The 27497-nt window shown below is 39.6% G+C and overlaps 1 protein-coding gene across 1 annotated transcript in view; it reads left to right on the plus strand.

Moving 5' to 3' along the window:
• csmd3b (CUB and Sushi multiple domains 3b) overlaps positions 1–27497 on the plus strand; it is a 318235-nt gene that overhangs the window by 83880 nt on the left and 206858 nt on the right. Inside the window, exon 3 of the mRNA XM_041053205.1 lies at positions 19699–19811. Within this exon, the coding sequence (XP_040909139.1) occupies positions 19699–19811 (113 nt within the window). The remainder of the gene's footprint in view (positions 1–19698; positions 19812–27497) is intronic.

The raw sequence follows: 27497 nt of genomic DNA on the forward strand, positions 1-27497 counted from the left end.
GTAATGTTTCTATTTAATGTGAATGAAGGGCTGTGAAAAAGTCACATGACATTAAATGTGTGGCTCTGTAGTCGTGGTGTTAAAGCATCTGGGACTACAGACATTTCAGTTCACAGAGACACAAAGGAAGGAAGACGGAAAGAAAGAATGGCGTTACATGTTCATTGGAATATAATTTCCTGATGGATTTAGCTCATCCATCATTACTCCTTTCCTTCAATTTACATAATTTCTCTGTTTCTCATTTGTGCCTCCTCTCGATCACTGTCTGTATGTCTGAGTTTAAGCTTTCAGTTCATCACCACTCCTGTCCTTATACACAGTCACTGGTATCACTTTTCTTTCTCACAATCTGTTTCTCTCTGCCTTTCTCTGAATAAATGTAATTCACTCTTTCATCTCCCTGTTTCTTAATGTCTGTCTCTCAACCCCTCTCTGTGTCTCTCTTTTCACAATATTAATTCAACCCCCACACCCCACTCCCCACCCCATCTGTTTCTCTCTCAATTCTTCCTATAAATGTCATTAATTCAGTACTGATAACCAGCTCTGTTCTTTTCAGCTCAGTCTGGTGCAGATTATAATTATAATCATTACAATAACGTTAACAGTGCAGTACAATATTCAGGAGTCAAATCCCCCGGTGATATATCTCTCTTGAGTCTCTGGAGCTCCTGTTCTTTGTGTCATATTGTGGCCACTGTAGCCCATAGAGATTATGTCTGCATGCATTTAATACACCTGGGATGGCTGTTAATTGATTTTTTTTTCCCCCCCCTCATTTTCTGTGAGTGGTCTGTTCAGTCTTATGAGAGAACAGGGGCGCCATTTCACATCATATGCAATAACCCAGCCATTATGATGAGTGACTTTAAATGCTTACTGCCTATCAGTGCTTGATGAAGGCAATGCTTCTGCCTCAGAGACTGCCATATGAACAAGTTGTGATGTGCGTTTCTTCACATCTAATTATTTTACTTAGCCTCAAAATCAGTGTAAAACTTGATTGGCTCTAAGATGCTATTTAAACCTCCAAAGGATGCTGGCTTTTTTTTTTTTTTTTTTTTTTTTTTTTTTTTTGCTTTTTAATGTTTCCATGATGAGTTGTTGAAATATCCTTTGTAACAGTAATGGTGGGTACTGTGCATATACTGTATTCTATGACCCCATCTGATTGTATTAAGCTTGACATGTGATCCATTTGTATTATTCTATAATAACGGGGGTGCAAAATGTTACTAGGAATGAGTCATAACTGAGAGCAGTGTTCCTCTGACAGTTTTTACAAATATTTTGTGAGACTGCTAACTCCATATTCTCTGTGGTCTGATATCAATTAATGATTTTTTGGCAGTATAACCATTTTGGAAAGCCAAAGATGAGTACCTGTGTTCATGAATATTCATAATGTGAGCAAGGCACACAGAAACACTTATGGTGGTTGGCACTTGTTGTGAAACCTTTGGCTTGTCACTGCAAATCTGAACGTGGCGGTAAACATGGCAGTGTTGTATGTGTGTGTTTGGTAAGAAGCATTGCTATCCAGAAAAAAAAAAAAAAAAAAGCTCAGGGTCATAATCTATTCACAGTTCTCTTGGCAACAGCATGATGTGCCTTAGCGATTAAAGCAGCAACACTTAAAGGTCCCATATTTTTAACACTGAGTTATATCAGTACTGTCTATGTGTGTTTATTAAACACAGATTTTGACAGATCAACTCACAAGGCAGCCTTGGATCAGATTTGGCAGAAGGCTACTGTAAACATGAGGACTGGTAAAACCTGGCCAGTTTGAGCCTGAATTAGATTCAGATCATTCAGGTGAAGAGGACCAGGAGCACAGTTTTAGACAAGGGTAGCAGGACATTTCAGAGAGTAAGTTGAGTGTGTTTTCATTTTTAGTATGAAATGTTTTAGGTGACAGTTTGTCAGCTAGACAAGTGAACAGCTAGCATAGCAATTTTGGCCACTGTAGATGTGCACACTGTAGCTGCCTCACTTAGTCAGAAGTCTCTAAATTTTTGATAACACAGGGATCAAGCCTTAGCAGTGAATTCTTTCCAAATAGTTTAAAATACTTTCCACAGAGAATTTACCCACTTATGCTATGATAAGAAGATATTTATAAACACTCTCTAATATTAATTGTGTGCTAAATGTGTGCTCTTGCGTGCTTCTCTTTTGGTTTGACATCATTTTGGGGTGAACACCTCTTTAAATGTAAGTACATGGTCCACAGACGTATGATTTGGGAATAGCTACTTCCAGTATTCAGTCAAACTGTACATATCCATGTACTGTTACAGTAGCAGAAAGCTAAAGTATCAAGAGAATTTGAAGCAATATTTAGTTATTTTAGATATTTTTATTTTAGATGGAAGTAGTAAGCAGCTTCATATTTTCACAGGTTTTATTTTACACCTTCCAAGTTTATAAAAAACACAAAACACCATTGAAACTCATTTTCACAATATGGGACCTTTAAGCTATTCTTAAAGGTCACAGTTACAGCATAAGAGGTTCAGAAAATGCCTTTTGTATCACGGTTTAGTATACAACTAGGTTATCCTGACACTGGCCCTTTTGCTCTTCCCAGTTTTAAATTGGACTCCAAATAAATGGACTTTGATTCTGTGTGCTAAACCTGTTAAGTTGTGCATGGCCCTGGTGAGAACCACTTAGCCCAGTCATGGCTGGATCTTCTTAACCCGTTTGTTTTGGATCGCAGGCTAATGAGAACCAGGGTGGTGTGACAAGTCAGACAATATACCTTGGATGACTTTCCTGTCTGGTAATATTGACAGTTCTCTGTGTATATGTGTGTGTTTGTGTGTGTGTGAAGTTCCAGTAATCCCAGTGGCTAAGCTGGTAATCCCCTCAAGCTGCCCATTAGCCCCTTGACACGCACATACATAGACACACACACACACACACACACATACATGCAGGCACACACGGTTCCTCCAGGGCAGTCACCCAGGTGTCAGGCAGACTGTTCCTCGGGGAGAGATCACTATGATCATCCACAGAGCTGGCCCACTGCCCCTGGAGGGAGTAATGGAGACACTGGCTGGCAATACATACAGATTAAAGAGAGGGAGACAAAGGCAGAGGGAGAGATGAAGAGAAACACAGAGAAAGGGATGGTGAGAGGGAGGGAGGGAGGCCAGACTGGGATGACTGGAGGGGAGAAGAGGAAAGGAGAAAACTGGAAAGGGGTATATGTAGGAGGAACAGGGAGAGGGAATAGACAAAGGAAAAAAACAAGGATTAAGAGAAAGAGGAAAAGTTATTTTTCTGTCTCTTTCTGCTCATTGAACCTGTCTCTGCATTGGTTGTTGTTGTCTTGAGAATTAGAAGCTTTGGGATACTTCCCCCTCCACTATTTGGACAAGAACACCAGATTTCTGCCATGGTTGGCTTTTTCTTGTCTTTTACAGAACAGGTTTTTTTCCCCATTTCTCTGTATCCCCTGTTGCTGTGTCTGGTTGTTTCTACCTCCTAAATGGCATCAGCTGATTTGTGCAGCAGTGTTTCCTTTGAGTTAGCATCCTCAAACCACTGACTCACCTGAGCCACAAATGGACTTTCTGAAAAACACGCGCCTTTGTGGATATGATGTCTTTGTTCCTGAAATGCTTCTCTTCCTCCCACAAGTTGATGTGATAATCAGTGTTTGGACTCTCATGGCCCATGAAACTTGTAAAAACCCCTCAGAATTTCAAATGTATTTAATTCTTATCGGTGATAAAAAATAAGCACCTTTCATTATTTCTGTCACAATCACTTTGTATAGGTATGTGCCATTTGTTCCAACAACATCTTGTTGGAGTCTCATAGCCACCCACCGTCCCTCTGGAGTTTAGTAGTGAACTGTGTGGGCAGGAAGAGACACGCTTCCCTGATTATATGAAGACAACCACACTGAAGCTCTACTATTGTGAGTCATTCAGTTTGAACACTGAACCCATCAGTACTCTATGCTGACGTGGGACGACAGAGGAATCGTTCCCTTTAGTATGTCACATAACACAAACAGCGAGACACAGCAACAATGACTCATTCACACTGTGGGTACGCTGTTTCTGTTTTCTCGCACCTCTTTGTGTCTACCGCCATTTCTAGACAAAATGTTAAAGATGGTGTTCTCACTTGGTTCAGCGCTGCTTCATTTAAACTTCCATGTTTTAGTGTTTATATACTTGCTGCCTGTCTCTCTCTTTTTCTTCAATATACACATCTGCTTATATGTTTCGGCTTTTTATTGTACATATGTTCTTGAGCTCAAATAATGCAGAAATAGTTTGCATACTGTAATTAATCTAAGCAGATACAGGGCTATTCAGCTATTTGATTTTTTTTTTGCAGAACATTAAGGAACTGATATTGTTTCTGTATCTCTCTGGAGACTTAAGGCAACGTATAATTTTGAGTTTATTTAATGACAACTATGTGACTCTAAAGCCCTAGGTTTGCTGTTCTATTTCATTTTATCTTTCTCTTGCCTTTATCATACGCTGTGTGTCAGACTATGAGATGCTGTCGAGCTAGAATTTTGAGTAAGTTTGTGCGATCCTGTCAGCATACTGTGCAATTGATCTTTGGACTTTGGAGAATCCTTCAACCTACATCAACATGCCCAGAAGTTGGGAAACTGTAAAACTTTGCTAGAGGCTCAGATACAGTGCAGGCATAGGTAATTAGCTGTCTGTGGCCCTGTCTTCCAGTACAATGCTGATCACTGCTTACAGTGGAGATTTTGTCCATGACAGGCTAAACTGCAGTTTGTCTTGATATGCTAAAAAAAAAAAAAAAGGCATACGGCTTCTGGTGGTGCGGGGACGCATTTTCTTCATGTGCCCCCTTCATACAGGATTTATACCAATGATGTGGATCTACTTTGTGTGCTTATTCATCCCGTTCCATGGGACAGCAGTCACAGGTGAATCTTTAATTGTCAACATTATATAGAGAGTGAAACTTGTTTAGTAATTCTCCCTCTGCTAGTAATTCAATTTTACCTTTTAAAGTAACATCTTTGGACTTTGGAGTTTGGTTAATTGCTCTTGTGTGCACATGTCAGCGTGGAAGATTGACTTGTTTAAAGATTACAGGGAGTGATCTTGTAACTCTTTGAATCTCCACCCTGGAGGGAGAATCAGGGAATGGAGCAGAGGCAGACAGACATAAGGAGACATAAAGGCCCAGACACAGAGCGAGTCAGAACAGAGTGTTTCTCTCTGCTCTATTGCTCTCTCCATTATCCTTCAGGACAGAAATACAAGAATTCAATTAAAAGACCATGTAGTGACCTTAACACACATGCACATACGTGAACACACACAGCACTGATGTATCAATTAATCACTGTCTGTCACTTGACCATTATAGCCTGTGTATTCTCACTGGACCATGGGAATTATATATCATTTGGGTGTGTATGTGTGTGTTTGTGAAATGTCATTCTGCTCTATAATGTCCATTGTTATTCCCAACTCCTAAAATGTTGTTAGCTTCGACAGGACCTCTAATAGGTCTTTTTTTGGTGTGGTTTTGTGTGTGCGCACATGTGCCTGTGTCCAAGTCATTAGTATGCAGTAGTGTGTACTAGCCTTGTGTTATTAAACATTAAAACTAGATGACAGAATATGGCCTGAGCCCTTGGGCTAAAACTAACACACTAGGACAGACTCGAAGAAACACACACACTTAACCCGCACAATGGCAACCTCAGGACATCCACGCACAAAATTTTAATGTCCACCGGAAGCTAAAACCATTTCATAGTTGGTTCTTAAAGGAGTGATTTTGAATGAAGAATGTAATTTATTTTCACACAATAGCAAATTAAAGTCACTGACTCTGGTCAGCTCATTGCTACTGATGTTAGGATCTGCACAGGAACTGAAGAAATCTTCTGGCTTTTACTGCCAGAGAAGCACGTCACTTACCATTTTGTGAGGTTAAATTTGACCACATGGTGACTTTATGGATTGAAGCTATATTTACTGGTTCACAGCTATAAAGCCTACTATAGAACAAAGTACATTTGGATATTAAAACTGACAAACACCCCATCTGTCCACAAGCTCAGTATATGGTATAAAAGCATGTAGTGAAGTGGGGGCTGAAAAAGAAGCAGAATGGCCATATCTTAGTCTGTGTGTGGAGTTTAAAATATTCTACTCAGAGCTGATTGATTTAAAAAAAAAAAAAATAGTAATTGTACATTACGGATTACTCTTAATGTTTTTTAATCAAGAGAGCAAAGCAATAAAACTGAAATATTACACATACAGTACCTCTGGCTAATACAAAACACTGACCAAACGAGAGAAAATTTAAATTACAGCTACACTTAAACATGGAGTCTTATCATAAGAAACTACACGTTAAAAGTAGTCATCTGTCTGCTTTCATTTCCCATTTTTAATGATGCTACACTGCAAATGTTTAATCTTTTTATAAACCATCTCTGTGATGAAGCTGTAAAAATGTATCTTTCTCACAATGTCAGGGATTTTATAGTACGTGTGCACTTAAATTATTCACAAAAAAAGAGATTTCTTCCAATATTATGGAAAAGATAGTCTGGTCAAATAATTCATATACAGTATGATATGTCTAACTTAAAGTGTATCTTAACACCAAAATCAGCGTTTCACTGCCCCCTCTGGTAGAACGTTTAAAGTCTGTGGGCAGGAGTGATGCACCTGCAGCCACTCCAAACAGTGTTGCTGTGGTATTCTGACACATCCTGAAGTACACTTCTGCATAGCCGCAGCAAGGTGAGAAGTTAAAACACTGGACGTCAGCCAGAACAAGACTTATTTCAGGTTTTATTCTTAGCAGAAGAGGCAGTGTTTGGAGGTGACAGGACAAACTACAAATAAGCAAAAGCTCAAGAGAAGCAGCTGAAACTGCCCAGCAAAGATGAGGGGACAAAGCTGCAAAGGAAGGAACTGCACAATACTTTCAAAGACTGACCTCAACTTCTTGCACACCCTTTATACCCTCTATATCCATATATCATGAATTTAGCTTTTGGTAGACTGGCAGTTTCATTTGTAAGAAATACTTTCAGAAAAGCCTTGATTTTTGGAGTTTTTGCACATCTGTGGAAAAGCTCAAAAGAGGTAACCTATTATATATGAAAGATCTTTGGCTGTGGCAGAGACTGCTAGTTTGCTGGCTTGCGAAAACTCTAACTGGTCTTTATGCTTTGATTTCCCCCTAGAGGACTTGATCCTTATCATTACTTGAAGGCAAAATGTTGTTTCCCACACAGTAATTTAGCTATTTAAAAAAAAAAAAAATGCATTGTAACCTGCTGTAACTGTAACACTTTTTTGTATTTTCTGAAAATATATCAGATTTTTAGCTTCATTTTAGTTATGATGATCACATCCTTCGTTGGGTTCATTTCATTTTATTTTATCCAGAGATTTCACACAAGGAACGTGAGGGTGTGGAGAATGTGCCTGTGGTTTTGTTGTCTTTGTTTTTAATTTGGATTTGTGTTTGTCATAAAAATTATTTCACATAAACAGGAAAAATGGGCCAAAAGCCTTCCGGCAACAAGCCCTGTTAACATTCGCATCTGAGTGTTTGCCAACATTTGTGCACTGCATGTGTGTGTGTAGGCTTGTTACAGAGTGTGTTCGTGTTTGTGCGCATGAGTCCACCGTTTGGCTCTGTGACACTCTGCGCTGTGTGGTCCTTTGCTGCCTCTAACAAGTCAAAGAAGTAGTTATTACCGCAGGCAAGGTTATACACCTCAGCATAGACACACACACAAACAAAGGAACACAAGGTTGTTTATTGCAGTAAAACACGATAGCTGACCTCTACAATCTAACGTTTTTTAAAAGATCTCAATATTATCTCTTTTACCTCTAGCTAACAAATATTTCACTGAAAAGAATTTTTTCAACGAACTCTAGCACGATTTAATTAATCACATTGCACATTAATGCATTATTGTTGGAGGGGTAAACAAGAGTTATACCCAAAAGCCGAGTCTAAATGCAGAGCAGGTGTATTTAATACTGTCTTTACTCATTTGCCTGGAAGCCAATCAGACATGACAGTCAGAACTGCGTGAAGACGGCCAGCAGAAGTGCAATTCCATATAACCACACTGCTGAGGTAGCTTAGACGATCAGACCTAGGACAAGTAAGAAGTTCTGTCTTCAGTATTATACAGGACTTTACACCGCATAACCAATGAAAGCTGACTATTACTACAAAAAGCTCCTTTAAAGAGTAACTGTGCAGACTAATCGTTCCACTCCGATCACACTTCATAGTGTGCTTAGTGCAAAGCTGCATCACAGTGGTCTGTGATTACAGCCACAGCAGATGACATAGGGAAAGGAATGGGTCTAAGTGTCTGTGGCAGATCACACACATGCAAATGATAGTTTGTGTTTATGTCAAATATTTGACGTTTATTCAAGTTGAGTTCTATGTGTCTGTAAAACTGCTTGATATTTATTCAGTCTGGCTATAGTTTGTGTGTAGGCAGGTACATTCTTGATTATCGTAATATGTTAACAAATAATCATTTACATTTGTAAATCTTGTTTATATTCAAACACCGTAAAACCAAATTTACTATTAGATATTTTCTGCTGCTTTTAAATCATACACAGTGTTATTGACATCATCATTTTATTGTCTGCTGCTGCCAACTTAAAGTTATGGTTGGCAGCAGATTGAATATTGCCGGTACACTAGACTCAGGTCCTATTAAGCATTATACTACATTTAGTAAGCAGTTAAATCATAAATGTCTGGTAAGTGAAGTAAACAAATTGTTGTAATTAATTCACAAGAAAAGTTTTTTGCATACCATTTCTACACTGTTATAGAATGTGTATGCTCCTATGATGGTCTCAACTGGTGTGTTTGTTTGTGTTTGTATGTGTGTGTGTGTGTGTGTGTACATCGCTCATATTTCTTCTCCTGCATTCTCCCTCTGTCTCTCACCGTCCCATCTCATCCGCTTTCCTTCTCGTCTTCCTCTGTCCATATATCTCTCTAACGACTGTCCCTTTAAGGTGCTGTCAGCCCTGACACCTCCCCTTTAAATGCCAGCAGACTCATGCAATCTGTCTCTACCTATCTACAAAATACAGGTGTGTGCACTTGCATGCACACGCAACATTTGTGCGCTTCCCACATTAATGTGTGTGTCCCTTCTAGTATATGTATTCATGTGTTTGTTTGCCCCTTTCTAAGTATGTATGTCAGGTTTAATAGTAAGTGATGGCGTAGCCAGCAGCCTAAACAAGCTTTAGCTCAGGGGGGGCAGCACTCGCTATCTATCTAACTGCCTGAGAGGGAGAAAGACAGAGAGAGACAGTGGAGGGGTGGGAGGGTGAAGAAGGTACACAACATTTATCTTAAATTAACTCCTTTTTCAACAGTGGAAGGATACTGTTTACTGTTTCTGCTGAAAGTCTCGTGAGAATAACCAACTATGTTCAACAATAGTGTAGGATAGTGAACAGGAAAGTGACAGTTTAATTATTTGCATGTATAATGTAAAAAGTATTCTTCTAGCCTATTTGTTACATAGATGTGTGTAAATTGCTCTTAAATACATATCTTCAAACTATGTCAGGCAAATATTACTATCAGATAAGTGTTAATAGTGACAGAAAGGCAATAATAAGAGGAAAAGTGCCACAGTGTTGACAGAAAATTGTCAATATTATCAAAGCTTTATATCCTAAACACACTATTTGATGTGTGTTTCAGTCAAAAATGTTTTAAATCTGCAAAATCTGCGCATAAGGAAGCTTTATTCGACTCTTCAATTATGGATTTGGTCTTTAATGTGTGTCAGTTCATGTCAGAGCGAGTCTCTGCGTGTTTGTCTTGGAACCTCTGGGGCCGACAGGGAGGTTAATCCACTATTCAACCCCAGTCAGAGTGTCTCTCCTCGGGGGTGCACAGAGAGCAGCAATGGTCCCTGTCACCTCCAAAGCTGTGCGACGATAACCCCCCCTCCTCCACGATGCACCACAAAAGGGCTTATCGTCCCTGAGCATCACAGCAAGGCTCGGGCGGATTGGAAGGAATGGATGTTTGCACTGCTGGGAGCCAATAAGTATGAAAAAGAATGACACGTGCACACACATAAATGGTCTGGCACGAGGGTACGAGCAGTTAGACGCAGACGGCTGGCATATGGCAAGATCAAAGGAGGGACTGCACAGGAGGGACTGCAGGCTGATGCACAGTTTTTATATTTTATGAACAGTCGGACACACATGCACGTCGGCAAGCATGCACACCAACCGCCAGACAAAACCTTGCTAGCAGCACTGGATGCTATCTGCTCTAAGGAAATTGGTTTTCTCCCATTCTGGCTTTCAGTCTGGTGTCACCAAGAGTGTGTCCATGTGCACTCAAGCATACGTATATGAGGGCTGACGAGGTTTGCTCTGCCTTTCTATGAATCAATCTGTGCGGGTTCATCTTCTGTGTGTTTTCAGAGGTCATTGAATCTGAATATTTGGTCTTTGATTCAGTGTCATGGTTAAATATTTGCCTTTTCCTCAACAGACATGGTTTTATACATTTTCAATTGTCAGAGCTTTACAGTAGCTGCAGTGTTAAGTTACAAACGTATTCCCTCTTGCTGTCTTTTAGATAATTGTTTTTATTCAGTCTATCTTAAATTTTAGAGACTCAGAGACCTAACATCTCCTTCTGTCTTTCACTCACTCTTCCTTACCTTCTCCTTCTCTCTCTGTGATGAATGGGGCCAGTCAATGAGTGGGGTGTAAGGGTGACCTGGCCAGGGGGCCTGTGTGTGTATGTGTGTATTTGGTTGTCTGAGCCTTTGAATTTACGTGTGTGTGACTAATTTAATGGATCGCATGCCAGCATGGTCAAGGACCACCCCTACACACATGCAAACACACACACACACACACACACACACACACACACACACACACACAATTACACTGGTACACGGAAATACACACTCAGAGTTCAGGGTGGGTAGCGAATGACTGATTTATAAGACACACCAGTGACTATTGACCACATGTACTGTAACCTGAAAAATGACTGTGAGTGGATGTGTGTGTGTGTGTGTGTGTGTGTGTGTGTGTAGTGTTGTTAATCAATCACTCACTACAGACCCTGAACTTTGAACACGAGTAGAGGAAATAAATCTACTGGACATGAAGTGGAAGAGACGAAAGGAGGAGAAAAGAAGGAGAAGAGAGATGACAGGGAAGAGATGACAGCTTTTTGTTTTACTAATTACTTTTCATGTCACTTTGAAAATTTCACTAATGTTAACCGACCTTTGATATTTTACTCAGGTTTAACATCTAAATGGAGCAAATTGAACAATTATGCCCTTTTTCCCTTTAATTATCTTAATTTTACAGTAATTACATTAAAAAGTTCCTTTGAATAAACAGAGACAATATTTCTGCAGCTGTCACACATATGGCTTCTTCCATTACTGTGTTACTAATTAAATTAATTAACTAAATGTTGTATTTTAGTGACCAAGGTTATCACATGTTCTTCTTAAAATGTTTTAGTAAATTGTGATGACCTTCACTTCTATTTGTTTTAATATAATTACATTTCCAACTTTAATCTTAGATTCATTTTGTACTTCCATCCCACATTGCTTTTACTCTGACGGTCTTGAGGTTGTGCGCAAACTTTGGGACACCTGTGTGTCTGTAGTTAGTCAATTGTCCTCAATCAATTGGTACAAAGTCTCCAGATGAGACATAGGACTCAACGTCAAGACAAAACCCTCCCACTTGATGGCTTCCAGATGTATGTGTGTCTGTGTGTGTGCATGAGAGAGAGACTTTGTCTGATGATTATATGAATATTAACTTGAAACTGCATGATGAAACAACACTGAAATAAGAGAAACTCGTGTTCAAGAAATAAAGTAAATACAGCATTTGAACTACTAAATAACAATATTGGATTGTGTGGGGTGTGATTAAACACTCTCTGTGTTGCCGTTAAAAGGATCAAATGTGGCAGGTTTCATTTCGGAATAAATTGCCTTTTAAAAGAAAGTATGGATTTTAGAGAGAATGTCATTTAAAATAAGTTACGATATCTGTAGAACATTTGTGAAATTGAGTGCCCTAGTAGTCAGTGGTCCCCCATGAACTTCAGAGTGTCCCCATTCTACTTTGTTTTCATCTTTTTTGTGACTATAACATAACAACTCATAATATTTCAACACAGCAGACAGCTGCAGTAAGTGACAGCTGTGATTACTTCACAGTAGAATCATTTCTGGTTGTTTTAGGAAAGCACAGGTAACCAGCAGGAATCATTTTAGTTTTGTTAAATATGTTTTGAAAGTATGTAAAATAGTTCTGGGCAGTTTCACCCAAAACAAAATCAAATATGATAATAACAAATCAAATAATATATAAAGTTGATATTTGTCTCATTGAATTACACGAGACTCAAAGGTACAAGAAAATCTATTAAAACAGGGTTTTCCATAAATCCTCCCAAATTTAGTTGCAGATCTAATTTCTGCAGGCATTAAAAAAAAGCAAAATAATGAAATGACTCACTGAGTCATTAGTTATTAGAATTACATCAAAACACAAAGTAGAAAATGCTGGCCCCCCTCAACACACACACACACACACACACAAACATTTCTCTTTGTTTATCTCTCCATCTCTTCTGTCTGGAGTGAATGTGTGCAATGTTAAGGTTCAACCATTAGCATTTTGGTGTTCTTTTAATGACATTTTTTTAGGTATTATATTTGCCTAAAAAATTGTTTTGCCACGACTCTGCAAAATTAACTGTTTTGTGTCACCAACACACTATAATTATGGGCAAAAGACACCAGACTAAAGGCCCAAACCTAAACACTTGTATCATTTTAAAAATGGTAAAGTCTAGAGACTTCAGTTTTGCTGTTTACATTTTAGACAAAACGATATAATTCACACCGGCTGATTGTGGACTGAGGGAGAGGACAAGCAGAGAGCAGAATATGAAGAGATACAGTGGTTAGAGGGTCTTTATTGGCGTACACGTAGAAAGCTACCTGCCTCGTGGGAAAGAGAAGAGTGGAAAGAAAGTAAATGGCCAGGAAATTGACACAGTTACCTGTCTCCCAATGGAAGGAGCCAGGAAGGAAGAGAAGCAGGGAGGGAGGGAAGGGCTGGAAAAGATAGATGGAGGAACATGGAGAGAGACGAGCATTTTGGTTTGTGGGGTCAGGCCTTGGGTCAGTATCAGCTCAATAAACTACTCACAAACAAACTGAACTGCACACACACACACACACACACACACACACACACACACACACACACACACACACACACACACACACACACACACACACACACACAGATGTGCACAGTTTCTTTAGCTCACAGAGAAATGCGCCCAGTGGTCTCTCTATGCTGCTACTTCAGTGGTTAGGGACTGGTAGCTACACATTCTGACACTAGGTGAGGGAAAATAAACATCCTTTAACTTACAGACTTTAATACTGAGCTCCTATCCCCAGTTCTGTTTGCTATTTTATTCTTTCTGCTTTAGCCGTAATGTGAGTGACATCAGCTGAGTTGAAGTTGTCAATAAATATTTAAGTATCCCTGTAATACATAAATGTATTGTAGGGCACTTTACATAGTGTATAACACCAGCAGTATCCCCCAGCAGCTTGGCCTGCTGTTTTATATTTTAAAAATATCTGTGTCAGTCTGTTTGTCGATGACAGCCTGGTCCTTAACTATGGTGTTAAGGTGTTTTCTGTGTGGTGAACTTTGCGCAACACATTTGTTTATAACTTGACTTGATAGTCTAATAGCGAGAACACTGAGGATGTGAGGACATTTCTACTCATCCTGTGCATTTAGCACTTACCATTAAAGTTGTAACAGAGGGTCCGTTAGTCCCTATCAGATGAATCACTGATGTGGTTAAATGATGCCTTTCACATCAGATATGATTTATTTTTCAGTATGGCACAAAACCCTAAGCACTTGTCTCACTTTGTCCATCCCTTTTCCTTTTATTTTATTTTTACATTTTTTATCTCGTCAACCTTTTCTCTTCTTCTTTAATGGCAGGAATAATAATGAAAAATCTCTTTTCCCTGTTGGCAATGAAGAGACCATCAGATACAAGTGAAGGAAAGAGAGAGAAGGAGAAACAGAGACGGGGGTCTGACAATCGCATTAGCCAGACTGCACGGCTGTTTGTTTTTTTCTTTTTTGGGGGGAGAAAATAAAGAGAATGGTGTGTCTTTATCTGTGTTTGTGCGTGTGTGTGTGTGTTTGTGTGAGAGACAGCAGAGAAAGCACTCTGCTGATATTAGCTAGTTCTTCATTCACTTGCTAATGTGATTTCACTCTATACACCACACACACATGCATACGCATACAGTACACATCCACACACACACACGCTCCCACAGGAATAGAGCCTGAATGTCAGACACCCTCTGTTCCATCTTCCTTTCACTTTCTGTAAAAGATTTTTGGTTTTACCTCATAAATCTCAAAACACATAAATCCCAAGATAGGAAATAGAGTATACTGGGTGTGTATGTGTGTGCATATGTGTTGAAAGTTAGTTTTTGCAGGAGGGAAGCATTTCAAATAAGATATTGGAGAGGAAGCAGGGGAGAAAGGGACTGGTTCAAGGTTTATTTACATAACATGATATTTTTTTTTTAGGCTGGTTGCATTTTTATCAATAAGCTCCTTGAATGCACACACAGTTTCGGTGAGATCTTTCATTTTCTTTAATTTCACTGGTGAATACATATTGGAACAATGCATCTCGTTGAGCTAAAATGTCACAAAGATATGTCAGACTGCACGCCCATTGGCAGAACATGCTGCCAAGGACATTTTGAAAAACAGAAGATGCAAATGTGTGGGGTGTTACGGTGTAGATACCCAGAGGCAGAAGTCCAACGGCTCATGGTGCTAAAAAAATCTAAAAGGGGGTTTAAGCAAAATGAACAACTTTAAAAGGAGGAATGGGTTAGTGATAGGTGACAATGTGGCAGGATTCAGTCATTGCCAAATTGTTTGGTAATGGCAGTTAAAGTGACACAGAAATTACACTGAAATTAGCCTTTTTTCTCCGTCATATTTAAGTAACAAGAAGCAATTTTGACACATACAATCATACAGAAGGCGCAACATGCTGCTACGTAGCCGTAACCACTGAATGATGTGTGTGAGTGAGAGAGCAATGGTCTGTTAGTTGATGGATAGTTGTTAGCTAAATTTATGTAATTGAACAACAGAATTCTTCTTCTTCTGGCATTACCAAACAGATTCGAATGCCTCTGGATTAGAGTGTGGTCAGCCTTGATTTGAATGTATATGCGAAATTCAACGCAGATTCAATTGCATTTGTGATCTGGGTAATGGAGACATATATATGTTGTTAAGTGTATACCAAAGTGTGTTAAATTAAATCTTGGCTTCATCTGCATTTGGCACACTTGAAAAGACTAGGATAAGTGGGGTCTACTGCATAAAAAAATAAAAATAAAAAGTATGATGTACACTGTGTACACCAAAATGCTTTCTGGGGATAGATTTATACTACTAATAATGTCATTAATGCTACAACCAAATCTTTGCTTTACCGCCTCTTCTTTTACAAATGATTTGCGTTGTGTTTCTGTTTACAGGATGGCCAGTTTGCAGAAATGCTGTAAACTGGTACTCGCATAGCGTCGCGTGTCAATTATATATAGTTTGCATGCGAATGTGCCGAAACCATTTCCTACTGACGTTATACATAGTGACATACTGTCCTTCATTACACGCATATCATGCTAACATGCTTACTGTATGTTGGCCTTAATATAGGAAATATTGTACAGACAACTAATGGGATAGGGAAATGAGGTCAAGAAGGGCAGTGAAATAATACAAAGAAAAGCAAATAGTTAAATGATAAAGGGAGAGGAAGACAAAGATCAAAAGAGTGGAAATGAGAAGCGAGAATAACTAAAACTAAAAATATGAAGGCAGCAGCAACAGACATACAGATAAGATACACAGATGGGCAAGAAACTAAAGGAAAAACCTGATAAATGAGTGGAGAAACTAATGCAGATGCTTCGACGCAGGTGCACTGCATGGTACATTTAAGCATTTAACATCCAGTCGTGCTCTGTGACATGTATAAAAGTACAGAGCAGGCCCAGATGATTCTGATTTTGTATCAAGATGGCAAGAGGAAAAGATCTAAGTGACTTTGAAAGAGGGTTCATCTTTGGGGCACAGATGGCAGGAGCTTTAGTCACAAAGACGGCTCAACTGGCTAGTGTTTCAACAGAAACAGTGACTAAAGTGACATCTGCATTTATATTAATGGGACAGGCCCTCAGAAAATAGTGTCAGAAACTGTGGTGGTGGAAACCGTGCACATTTGATGACCGTGATGCTCGTTCATTAGTGCGATATGTGTGGAAAAACAGAAGAGCAGCCTCTCCTCAGGAATGTCAATGCAGGATGTGATCAGACTGTGTCAGTAAGACGAGTCTGTCAACAATTGCAGTGCATAAACCCCTCATTACAAAGATAAATTCACATTTGAGAGTTCAGTGGTGCAAAAACTACAGACACTGTTCTACAGAGATGTGGGAAAAAAGTGATTTGGTCAGATGAATCATCCTCCACCACATTCTCGACAAGTTGGGGGGGGTGCTTTCAGTGGCTTTCTCATTCTGGGCATTTTGCTTGTCCCCTTAGAGGGAGGGGTCAGAGCAAGTTTATACAAAGTTGTTCTGAGTGATCACCTTTATCCTAAGATTACATATTTCTGTCCTGATTGGAGTGGTCTCTTCCAGGATAACAGTGCCCCTATCCATAGGGCATGAGGGGTCACTGAATGGTTTGATGAGTATGAAAATGATGTGAATCATATTCAGTGGCCTTTGCCGTCATGAGATCTCAGCCCAGTTGAACACCTATGGGAGGTTTTGGACGGGCTTGTTAGTCAGTGCCCTACAGCACCATCATCAAATAGAGAATGAGGGAATATCTTTTGGAAGAATTGCGTTCATCACTCCAGCAGAGTCCGGAAACTTGTAGAATCAAAGCCAAGACACATCGAAGCTGTTCTGGCAGCACAGCCCCTTACTAAGAAACTTTCTGTTGGTTTTTTGTTTACTTTGTCACTCGCCTTTAGATTAGAAACAGAGTGAGGATTAAAGAGATGGTTGGGGGCTTTTAAGAAAGTTGCCACCATTTTTGCTTTGACTGGTACTGGACTAGTTGAGACAGAACAAAGAAGTAAAAAGGGAGAGAATCAGTTGAGAACCAAGACTCGAGATATGAGGGAGAGCCAACTGAAAGAGACAGAGGAAACTGAAAACAAGGGATAGCAAATTGACAGGAGAGGTGGAAGCTTGCAAGAAAGGGTGAAGCATAGTTTGAATGAACAGAAAGGTGACTGGACAGAATAATTAGAGAAGAGTGTGCATACAGGAGGGAAACAAATTCAGGCTAACAACTGAAGAAAAGTAGGAGGGCGGATGGGAGATGGGAGACAAGAGAGGAAATCTGGAGAAACACAAAGATGAGATGAGAGGTTACAAGAAGGCAGACAATGAATACAGAAATATGAATAGAAGGAGGTGGCAGGGTGAAAGAAATAAAGAGGAGGATGGAGAGATGAAAAATGAGAGGAGAGGTGATAAACCAGGCCCTTAATGGAGGATGAAAGCAAGGTAGGAGGGAGAAGAAGAAGATGAAAGGGGAGTAGAGAGGAAGAAAAGGCAGAGGGCGAAAAGGCAGGTTTTTTAAGAAACTGCGGTTGTTTTTGCTGATAGAAAGCTTAATAAATTAGAATGTGGAGACAGAAAGAAAGATGAAAGGACAGAGTGAGAGAGATGAGTGCAAGGATGGGTAAGTCATTGCACTCTGTGAGTGTTTTAACATGGTTTTTAAGCACTTTATCATAACTGGAAATGCATGTTATTTGAAAATCTCAATTCTAAAATGTCTTTGTTTGTGGAAGGTAGAGGTCACAGACGTCCGTTCTCTTGCTACAATAATATCAGGAAGTAAGAGATTTCTTTTAGCAACTCGCAAGTACACATGTTGCTAGGAGAACACTGAATTAATCTCCTGTGTCAAGTATTTTCTGACATTCCTCAAGCAGGAAGCACAGTGAAGGACAGCACAATGAAGCTCTCAGGAACGAGTAAGGATCAATCTGCTAACAGCTAACTAAACTAAGGGAAATCAAGGGACAAAGGAAAGGATGCAAGAGAGAAAGGATGACAGGGAAGTTATGAAAAAAAGGTAGTATGAATGCCAGGTAAAGGGGAAGGTGTAGAGAGATGAGAAGAACCAAAGAGGAGACAGGAAGAAGAGAGATTTGGGTGGTTAAATGCCACTGAAAGAAGAGCAGAGAGGAAGACAGAGAAAGGGGGGATGAAGTGTGTAAGGGTGGTGGGAGTAAAGAGGGAAGAAAAGAAGGAGTTAGATGGATTAATGCTGGATGAAAGGATGGCACAGTATGAGTGGATTGAGGGAAGTAGAAAAGAAGGAGGAGAGATGAAAGAGGAAGGGAGGGAAAGGAAGGAAGGAGGGAGGTGAAATAAAAGGAAGAATGGTAGCTGCAGGATAAGAAAAAATGTGTCGCAGTGGCAGCAAGAAGGTTTGGCTCTCTTCCATACCTGGGAAAAAAAAGCTGGCCCTCCATTCCTCCCTCTCTCTTCTTCCTCATTTAATTCAAGGAATCTAAAAGCTGATGGCACATCTGGGCTGTTGTGTATAAGCTTCTTTTTGGAGGACAAACTCAAACATGTGGAGTGCAGATTAAAGGCTGCCTTGCTGTACTACTTGACTCCTGTTTTATTGTTTACCTTTCTGTACACAAACCTGTTTCGGTATAACTGATTAGCTGACCAAGGTTCACTTTTTTTTTGTTAGTACACTTTGATCTTGCTGCTTGATTTTTTTAAAAGCCCCTGTTTAGTAGTGGGTTTTAGTGCAGCCCCTCTTTATATTTTCAAATAATGGAAAGTTGTTTGCGTTCTGCCTCCGAGGCTCTATGCCAGGTAGGGGTACTAGTAAGAGCAGACATCCAAGTTAGGGGTGTAACCAAATTGGCAAAGTTCAAATAGTATGAGAAAATACTGCAAACCATTATGAGAAGCAGTTGTCTTTTATAAGAGGTTTCTTGAACTCTGTACATACACAATTTTATAATAAAGTCATATAAAACAGAAGATGTATCAAAAGTTAATGTTTTATTGTACTGGAGTGTTATTTCACTAAAGTGGGAAGTGAAAATTAAATGTATATTGTAAATTGCATGTCAAAAGTTAAAACATCAGAAATTACTGTGTGACAAATTTTCACAGATGTGTTTCAGTTTGAGTTTCTTGATCAATAATCAAGAGTTTAAAATATATAATTACAGGGCAGTCAAGCCTGTTACAAATATCTTTTGCACTCTTCTCAGCACAAGATGCGTGTTTTTTTATGCTGGTATTTTTAACTCATCAATATGCTAATTTCTTTGATACTGTATTTCAACAGGCCTTTTATGTTGTCAACAATAGAGGGCTCAGAGAGCACACAGGGGGGCGGGTTGGTTTTCCTGAATCTTTAATGTGCCTGGTAATTTGTTGATAATGTCAACATGTTCTTTTCTGTGTTTCTACAGGCTAACAGGCTTCCAGGTTCCTCCCCCGGTCACCAGTACAGGAAATGTCTTCTCTTTGAGGTTGACCAGTGACTTTGCCGTCTCTGCACATGGCTTCAAACTCAACTATGAAGGTCAGGAAGTGTTTGTGTAATTGTGTTTGTGTGTGTGTATGGTGGTGTGTGTGTGTGTGGGGGGGGGGGGGGTGTAACAACCAATGTGACTATTGGTTAATAAATGTCTGGTAAAACTACAAAGCTCACATGGGACTGTGGGCGTGAGTCATGTAAGAATGGGCATTCACACAACTAAAATTCATCCTTGGTTGACCACTTGTTTTTGAATACAGAACTGATTGAGCAGGAGCAGTGTGTGTTGTTTACCTTAGGCAAACCCTGCTGATATTTGCAAGGCGCATTATACTCAAAGAAAGCAAAATACCACACTAACCTTTATAATATGAGGTTATATGTTTTTTTTTTTTTTTGTGGAGGTGCTTATGTAAAGTACTTGACTTCTATTCCGTACAGTTCCTTTGAGGGGCCATTCAGATTCTGCAAGTTTTCAGGGAGCACTGCCATGTTCTGGCCTCAGTCCACATTTTTTGACTCATTTCCTCTCGGCACAGGAAAGGACTCACTAATGTGTGACAAGTTCATTCCTTATTAAACTTACCAAATCAAGACAGAGAGAGGAAGGCATTGGCAGGGCATGACACAAAATGAGAGAATACTGAACACTCTGTATTACTGGGACAAGAACAAAGATATTTTGTGCTGATTTTTATGTCATCGTACACCAAGCTACCAGTTTTTGTTGGTTCGCATCAAAATGACCAAATTGGGCGTACCAAAGAGAATTGTTTGGGCACTGAAAAATCTTACTTAGAGAGAGCCAAACCTTCTCTTCCTGTCATATCAGGTTTTAGCCAACATTTAAAACACAGGTCATTGGGGTCATTTTTGCATGACAAGTTTTGTTTTTGTTTTTTGTTTTTTTTAATATAAAATAACTCTTGGCCCGAGTAAACAGCATGGTTCCATTTTCACAGATAAAAGAAGAGATATGAATGGTTGAAGTGATGGTTAAAATTAGAACTCACTATGTATCAGCACCATGTCTTGTGTGCAGTAAAGATTTCAGATTAGACTTAGATTAGAAGAACTTTGATGTCCTCAACGAGGCAGTTAGTTCCGGAGCATAAAACAGAAGAGGCTAAAACTGTCTACCGGAGGCACACACATGACACTGAGCAAACACAAATAAGTGCACATTTATTAAGTTCCTTGCTCTTCTCCGAACAGATCTTTTAGATGTGAACAGCTGACAAGATGACCCATATGTTTTAAAATGACTTCACATTGTTTACAAGGACGCAGTTCAAGACATTCAGTATGCAATACAATGTAATATGCATTAAACATAAGTCATTAGAGGTATGATAACAACATAATATTATACACTAATTATCACATGTTAGTACACTCAGTTGCAGTGTATACATATGAAAGTTACACAGATGCTGTATGAAGTGTAGTCATGATTGTGTAGTCCTGTGTACTGCTGGGATATTAATACTGAATGTGCATTATGGCTTATTATAGAATGTACTGTAACCAAAGCAGCAGTGGTGATGGGCTTTTCGAGAAACTCAAACTGTAACAGAAAGTGAGGAAAGAAAAATGTCATTAAAGGCATGCATATTTAAAGCTGAGTTAGAGTTAGTCATTCGGGCCCATATTCACACTGGGGAGCGTTCCTTCTAAAGAAATGGTATCTGTATTCAGGCTTTCCTTCCTTCGAATGGTGTAGTTTGTGGTAGGAATGAAACTGGGTTGCACTGGTTAAAACCACATTAGAAATGGAGGCATAGCACCGGTCATAGCACTCCATTATTATAAGAGATTTCACAGATGAGCTAAATGTAAACCAAATCAGCGAGTAGAGATGTTTATCTTACAGGTTGCTGGTTCATGTGTTCTTTGTAGCTTTGAGGATGTTTTGTAGGGTGGTGTATGCCTCAGGAGGTGCCAGAGATTATTTATTGTGAGAGGATATGTTGTAGCAGAGAAAGCATATGTGTAAATAATGAAATGAATGATGGCTGAATTCCATTTAGCTGCTTCAGTTTCAGGGCCCTGGTATTGTGCATGCTAGCTCACTGCCATGCTGTCACGGCTTACTGGGAACATGGAACAGAACAGAGCCAGAACCTGTGGTTTTCCTGTGATGCCCAATCAAAATGTCTGCTGTGAAAAAGGTGTACTGGAAAGGACTTAAGTTTTGTTCAGTAACTTTATATTTTTTGCATTCATATGAATGTGCTCTCTCTCTCTCTTTCTCTCTTTCTCTCTCTCTCTCTCTCTCTCTCTCTCTCTCTCTCTCTCTCTCTCTCTCTCTCACACACACACACACACACACACACACACACACACACACACACACACACACACACACACACACATAGTGTTTGTCACATGCTGGAAAGGATACACTGCCGAACTGTCTTTCCGTGTGTCCCTCTGCTTCCCTCTGTGGGCCTTTGGGCTTGTTTGTATGTGAGCTGGTCGGTTGTGGGTGTTCATCTTGTTGATATGTGTGTGGTGCACTGCATAATGACAATATCACTGATTGCAAAGTGCCTTAGTTTAAGACTGTACACATGCTGTGTCTGGGTTTATATGTGTGTTTTGCGTGTTTGTGCTACTTGTATGTCCAAGCAGTTGTCCCAGATTTATTCACTGGCACAAGTTTCTACTTGCTACTTGGCCTATGTTAATTTTGTGTGATTGTGTGTGTGTGTGACACAGAAAGGGTTTGCTCTCAGTGAGAGCTTCCAGGGGACTTATCTGAAGAGCCCCTGCTGCTGATACATTCAGCTGTTTGACTTACTCTGTGTGTGAGGGAGAGGGGGAGTCAGTGAGACAGAGAGGCAGATCATACTTGGCATTTGCAAAAATGCTACATTGTGCTGATGATCTGTCTGTCTTTCCATATTCTGCATCTCACACTGTCCACAACGCACATCTAGGCTGTGGATTTATACAGCAGGGAGGAGAATTACTCAGAAGAAATGATGCACCCTGGATTGGACAATTTTTGGCAAGTCCTCCTTAGTCCATGTAATCCTTATGCCTAATCTGCTATTGGAGCCATTTCAGGTTTTTGATTTTCACAGGTATTGCCTCAGTATTGTAAACAGTCATTTTTTGTTTTTTTAAACGAATGAGTAAAAAAAATACCAGCTCATCATCATTATTTTACAAGCTCAACTCTCATTTTCATTGAAATTGCCGAAATTGAGTAACTTCAAATATGAAAACAACAGGTGGATTAGTGCAGCATCAGAAACGATGCAGGCGTTAGTTCTAACACACTGCTGTGTGAGCTCTGGATTTACCAGTAGATGTATGCTACAGCCCTCACCTTTGGTCATGAGCTCCAGGTAGAGACTGGAAGAACAAGATCTTGACCAAATGGAGTTTCCTTCACAGCATGACTGGACTCACTCGTCGGCAGAGGGTGAGGAGTTTGAAGTAGAACCGCTGATGTTCGAGCATCCGATCAGGAAGCCTCCAGGGCGTCTTGCTGTGGTGGTATTCCAGGCATGTCAAATTATGAGGAGACCCCTGTAGATGCTGACCTAGTAGATGCTGGAGGGCTTTTATATCCCACCTGGCTGGAAAATGCCTCAGGACTCTTGCCTCAGGAGTCCAGAAGGAACTAAAGGATGTGGATGGGTAGAAGGAGGTCTGGACTGCCCCGCTTATTCTGCAGATACTGCATCTTATGGAAGATGGATGAGTGGATATGAGTGAATAGATGGATGGATTCACATGCTGTGGAACCTGAGACAAAAAGAGAACAGAAAATCCATGGAAAAAGTTAATTAACTGATCACACATTAGGAAGGAATCTAGGAGGGTAATTGGCAGGGCAAAGGTACAGTCGTGCTGCTCCAACCTTTTCAGCCCGTCTGCTTAGTTGTGGGATACACTTTGATGTGATTGTTGGACTCCTTGAGCACTTCTTCCTCTCCCTCTGAAGCCTGTCAGGTCATAACTAATTCATGCACCGGCACATGCCATACAGTGTGTATATGTGCATGTGTGTGTGAAACAGAGAAAGAGAGTGATGTATAATTTAGCATGATGTCGGAGGCAGTTTGATATTGTGCTGATGAGACGGAATCACAGATTATCACAGCACTTAGACACACACACACACACACACACACACGCACACACACACACACACACACACACTGTTCTCTCTCAGCATGACTGTTGTTGAAAATTCTTCTTTTTGTTTCTCCTTCTCCTACTTCTTTCTTCTTCTGTTCCACCTTCTAATCGTTCATCTTTGTTCATCTTCTCTTATTTTTGTTTTCATATGATTGGATGTTACGTTTAATGGCTGGAACAAACAGGCAAATAGAGAACTAAGAATGAAATCAGAAATATTGGGTTTCATATCACCTATTTTAATCAGTTCTGTTGTACGATCTGCTATGTCACTGCTTATTTACATGTATAAAGATCATATAATTGGTTTGTCTAATATGACAAGAATGGTATAACAGTTAAATTACATACATTGTTGTCAATTGGAGAAAGTTGGAGCTTTGTTTGAAGGTTGTTGGTTGTGCTGTATTGTAGAAAAAGCGTGACATCTAACAGGCATATTTTGATTTTAATGCAGTCTGGGAGAGGCGCCCACTGTGAGGTACGGGGGGACTAAAACACTTTGCAGTGCACAGAGACACAATATGAAACATCAAATTGTGTAATCTCAAACTTAAGTGTACATTACCCACATTCATACAATATACATTTAGACACATCCATGTGTCCAGAGGCACAGGGATGCGTGGAAACAGTGAAATGCATATGGGACACACGCAGACACACGGCTCCCATATGTAATCATTTCCATCAGAACATGGGCCACAGAACGTGTTCCTCCTCCTAGAACATTCTGCCATGTGACTAACAAGTCAGCAGAGATTTCACTTCACTCTCCCCCAGTTCCAACCTCTGTTCTCTGCCACTGTTTTTCCTCTTCTCCTCTGCTTGACAGTATCTCCACTTTTCACCTCTCCTAAGAAATAACAGTAAAACACTTTTTTAAACCATCCTTTACTCTTACAAGAGAGAGTTTACATAGTGTCTCAAGAGCAGGTATAAGCAAAGACTAATAAGATATATAGAAAAAAGAGGTAAAAAAGAAATCCCATTCAAAGGAAAATTGCTAAAGGTGTTTTTTGTTGTAAACAAAAGAGCAACAGGTGTCCACATAGTCTATCACAAAGGCAAACACAAGTGAAAGCCAGACACATTCATCACATCATATACATTACATGTTACAAAGGTGATTTCATTTCATGGCTGAAATTCCTTTGGAATGTTATTTAGCTGTTGCTGTTGCATTCCCATGGACCTGGTGATACAAATTCTGACTGAAGCAGGGGTGGAGAAAGTCGCTCTGGTCTATATGAAATAAAAAGGAGGGATGACCTTGTTTCGATCTGTCTAGTCCTTAACCTTCATCTTTTTTTATTGGGTTGAAATTGTATTTTTGCAAACAAACAGAAGTCGCTGACAGCAGGTTAAATGCTTTGGGAGCTCTTGCTGGCCAGATGTCAGTCCCATTGATGGACCCTTCTCCATCTGGGCATTTATCCATCAGTTCCACAAAATATCATGGAGAGTGTTACTTACTCACAGAGGTTTACAGCCAAGCCGGTGACCGTCTGGTCATGCACTTATTTCCTGAATCTACTCCTCAACCATCTTGATATAAATGATTTAAAATTTCTTGAAGGGAGTAAATGGAATAAAATAATGTTTGTCCATACATCTACGGAAGCTGTAGATACAGGAGCTACCATAAATTATATAACCTTTTCAGTAACTGTAAAAGTAAATTACAGTTGAAGGGCTAGCTTTTTGACATTTTCTTTTTTACTCTGGCCAAATCACAGGATCAGTTCTTCTGATATTACTTTCTGGTGACATTAGAGAAATCAAGATTTGGCCACAACAACACAGAAAAACAGAAAACAAAAATATGTTTCATGACTGATGGAATATTGTGCTTTTTTCTACTCACTCACTCTCCTGTTAATATAAAATGTTTGGTATCGTAGAGTCACAACTGACACTCTAAATATTGCTCTGCATTTGATGAAAGCCATTCACCCTGTGATTTTAAAAAAGACACCTAGTTTGGACAAGCTTTTTTCTCAAAGTCAGTATAGAGAAAAGCTGTTTCTTCATTGCTTTTGAGAAGGCACTAGTGAGTAAAGAAAAACAGATTTCAGTCAGCTCAAAATCTTAGTAAACACAGAGACTATTATTTCTAACACTTTGTAATTGAATGGACAAATGTTGTGTTTATGAACTACCTTTCTTTTTTTCCAGTCCAGACTGACTGCAGCACTGCCTATCTGCAAATAATATAAATCTAACACATAAATAACCTAGCAAAGTAGTAAGATGAAATGTTTTGGGAAGTTATTTTCACAGAAGCACAGCACTTAATAGAAATAAAGGAAATTAGTCTAACAAATGGTGCTGCATTTGCATGTGATATTTTGGCGGGTTTTTTTTTTGTTTTAAAATTGTGCTGTGCCTTTTTTTCCTTTCGTCAACAGTGAACTTCTGGAAAACACTTTAGTAGAAAGAAAATAAGTGAAATGTGGTTGTTTTTAATTTTTATGAAAAAAATCAACAGCCACTAACAATGTGTTACAGTGTCCATTTGATCAATTGACTTGTTTAAATTTGTATTTGTATAATGCTGAGCTTCAGTGGAACTTACAAGGAGCCACTAAACTATTTGACCTTATAAGTGGCCTAGAAAAGAAGGACAAAAAGTTGGGTAATGAATCCAAAAAAAGGACCAGTTTCACAGAATGGCAAATATGGCCAGTTGCCTGTGAGGTCATTGCTCCCTCTGGCTCCCTAAAACATCTGCCCAATAGCCACTCTGGTCCTCTGTTGACAAAATTAAAACAAATTTAGTGCAGAAGCGTCGAGTAGATGTGAAGTTTCATCAACATCCTTCATTGAGAAAGGTTTCCTAAAGTTTTCATCTCTTGCAGCAGTAATATTCCAGGTTTGACATGTTTCACAGCTGAGAACACCATAGATGAGTCTGATCAGCCACTGAAAATGGCGTCATTGAGGAAACACTTTATGGAATGTGAACTTGACGAATGACTGGTGCAGCTGATGAGCGTGTGAAAACTTGTTAAAAGCACTTGCATCCATATTTAAAAGCAGCCATTAAAGGAGCATTCTACCATTTGTTTCTCTGGGTCTGTGATCCCTTATCAGCTCTTGGTTGATTGATTTTGACTCTAGTCTCTTTGACTTGAACATGATCTGAGTGTAAAAGTCAAGTGTGTGTGTGTGTAAGAATGTGTTTGTGTGTGTGTATTTGCTTACATCTGAGGGCATACATCAATGGTGTCTATTGCACAAGTGTGAACAGTGTTTGTGCCTCTGTGCATGCATGCGTATGTGATTGAGGTGCTGGCTGTGGCTGCTCTGATCTTTATCAAAGAGACCTGAGGGGACTGACAATATCTACTCCTCTATCTATCCTCCCTCCATCTGCGTGTCTCTTTTCTTTCTCAATTTTCTGTCATTCAGTCTTTCGCCCCCTCCTTCAATTCAGCGATTGAACCCAGGTCATTTAATGTGTTAATGGTCAGTTTCTCTCATAGGAACGAGAAGGTGACTCTAGTAGTTGAGTTTGGTTGAAGGAACCGCACCTTAAATAGGATCTTGAAGGTGATGATATATAGTAACATG

The sequence above is a fragment of the Toxotes jaculatrix genome, chromosome 13, assembly GCF_017976425.1.
Source record: "Toxotes jaculatrix isolate fToxJac2 chromosome 13, fToxJac2.pri, whole genome shotgun sequence".
Lineage (NCBI taxonomy): Eukaryota > Metazoa > Chordata > Actinopteri > Toxotidae > Toxotes > Toxotes jaculatrix.